This window comes from Aplysia californica, unplaced genomic scaffold (genome assembly GCF_000002075.1).
Source record: "Aplysia californica isolate F4 #8 unplaced genomic scaffold, AplCal3.0 scaffold00003, whole genome shotgun sequence".
In the NCBI taxonomy this organism is placed as follows: domain Eukaryota; kingdom Metazoa; phylum Mollusca; class Gastropoda; order Aplysiida; family Aplysiidae; genus Aplysia; species Aplysia californica.
In genome coordinates this window covers 2,221,666-2,224,210 of record NW_004797273.1, presented here as the reverse complement: position 1 = coordinate 2,224,210, position 2,545 = coordinate 2,221,666, and the positions used below count along the sequence as shown (strand labels likewise).

The window sequence follows — 2,545 nt, the reverse complement described above, 5'->3', positions numbered from 1 at the left end:
CACACACACACACACACACACACACACACACACACACAACTACGAATATACCTGTGTTTATCATCACTACATTGTTACATCACTGAGCGTTAAGCACCTACCTTTTTACTGATAGCTTACGCGTATAGTCATATCTACCCTTCAATACTGCTCCATTGTCTGTGGCCGTATTTGCACCCATCCCACGCCCATCAAACACACATGCACAACATACATGCACACACTAACAAACAAACACACACACACACACACACACACACACACACACACACACACACACACACACACACACACACAGAACGGTACAAGCCCACAAACTACCCGTGGGTTTTCTATTTTTATGTCGTATAATTTCGTTCACAGCTGATATGAAAACTTTTGCTTTGGGTATTTCTTTCATGTCATGTGTTTTTGTTTCCATGTTGATATTGTACGTACATGTTTCAATTCGTATTTTAAATTTCTACGTACATGTTTACACTTTTATTCTCTGCGTCCCTACGTTTCTTCTGCAACTACACTCTATGTGCCTAAGTGTTTATGCATTTACTAACCTTTTGCCCCCGCTTGGAACTATAGGAAGAGAGGAAACGGCAAGCTGATATAGACCGGAGGAAGCAAGAAGAAGAGGAGGAGGAAAGGAGGAGGCGGGAAGAAAGAGAAAAAAGGGAAGAAGAGGAGAGGAAAGCCAGAGAAGAAGAAAATGAACGATTTAGGAAGGACGAGGAAGAGGAGAGGAGAAGAAGAGAAGAAGAGGAAGAAAATAGAAGACAGAGAGAAGAACGAGACCGACGGGAAGAAGAGGAACGACAGAGGAACAGATACGAAGTTAGTTTGTTTTGTTTTTTATTTATTGAAAAAAAAATCTTTCTTTTCTTAGTAGATGTTTAACGGGGCTCGCAACTGCATATTAATAAGGTCCTATGAGCGCCTAGGGATGGATGTCAACAGGGAAGCCCTTACAAGGAATCAGGCTTACTCTGCTCACCTCTCTTGCTCCAACAGCACAAAGTCTGCTTCGACTATCAAGGCACCCCGGAAATAGCGGGTTTCAAGATTGTAACAAACATACAAAAGAAGTAGAGAAAAAATGACAATAGAAAGGATTAGGAAAGAAAAAGCAGCAGTCTCCATTTGCAGTTCAGCCACTGTTATGAGCATGACATTGATGAATCAACCCATTAACGATTACAATTCTACTGTGCATAAGAACAATGGCACAGTTCCCGGGGGGGGGCTTGTTCAATAGAACAAGATGGAGGACAATAGGAAAATATGATGGAGGACAATACGGGGTAAAAGAGGACGAGATGGATGACAATTGGACAAGATTGATGACAACAGGAAAATGTGAGGGAAAATAGGTTAGATCGCAGACAATAGGACCAGATGGATGACAATAGGACAAAATGGAGAACGATAGGACAAGATGGAGAACAATAGGACAAGATGGAGGACAATAAATAGGACAAGATTGTGGCCTATAGGACATTAGAACAAGATGGTGGGGGTTGAGGGGCAAGGCTTAGGAAGACTGGGTGTGGAAGAAGAACGCTAAATTAAACATTTTAAAGCTTTTTGGTGTGCATAATATGTGCCAAAACACTCTGTGTCCTGTGGATTCTTGATTAGGTTTGAAGGCCACTTGAATAGTCACTAGGGGGCGTAATTGAGACAGTTGGAAGGTTCAGACCTTCGTCGTCGTCGCCAGCCATCGTGTACTTTAGCTCACGACGGTCGCAGTACCAGAAGAGGCCGTAACAGAGTCCGACGAGCAAGATAAATATTCCCGCGCAAAGAAAGCCGATTTTGAGCCTCTCCTTCGTGTCGAACACAGTTTTCTTCAAGACGTGCACCCACACCGTAGTTTCGTACACGAGATGTTCATCTGTCTTGCTCTGACAGACGTAGGGTCCTCTCAGAGAGTCGTCTGGGTTGTGAAAGAGAAGCTCTTCCTCTGACGTCAGTTCCACCCAAGGGGAAGAACTCTGTCCTTTATTATTGTTATGATGATTATTATTACTATTATCGTTTTTGCTCGTTACGACTTCGCCCTCGCTGGAAGATGAATATTGCCCATTCTGGACAAGAGACACTCCTGCTGGTGGTATCCACTCGTACTTCAGATTTACGATGTTGTCGTCTGTAACGGGTAGATTGTCTGGAGCTGTGCAGTTGACCACGCTAGACTTTACAGCGTCGTCTTTATAAAGTATGACGTACGTCTTGACGTTTTGTGGGAATGTGTTATTGCCCGAGATGTTATATCCGGTGTTGCTCGGTATGTCTATTTCCTGTCCGTTCGTGGTGGTGATGATGTTTAGAATAAGACAAACCAGCACAAGGAAAGAGAGTAGTGCAGTTTGACCCATCATGTCCAGTTCTGTTCTTTCTCTCTATTTTTGTCGTTCTTTTAAGATCTGAAAAGATAAAGAAGAGCCGCTTTAGTTTTGGAATGTTGGACTTTGTGCAACAGGTTAGCAAGTCAGTTGTAGGGCAACATGTGGAGAGAGAGTTAGTGAGAGAGAGTGAGAGAGAGAGAGAG

General features: G+C 43.2%; 1 protein-coding gene across 1 annotated transcript in view; it reads left to right on the top strand.

Moving 5' to 3' along the window:
- Positions 1–2,545, top strand: part of LOC101852658 (zinc finger CCCH domain-containing protein 13) — a gene marked incomplete in the record, with an annotated part of 78,502 nt that overhangs the window by 54,646 nt on the left and 21,311 nt on the right. The window contains 1 exon segment of the mRNA XM_035968254.1: positions 580–828. Coding sequence (XP_035824147.1) covers positions 580–828 — 249 coding nt within the window.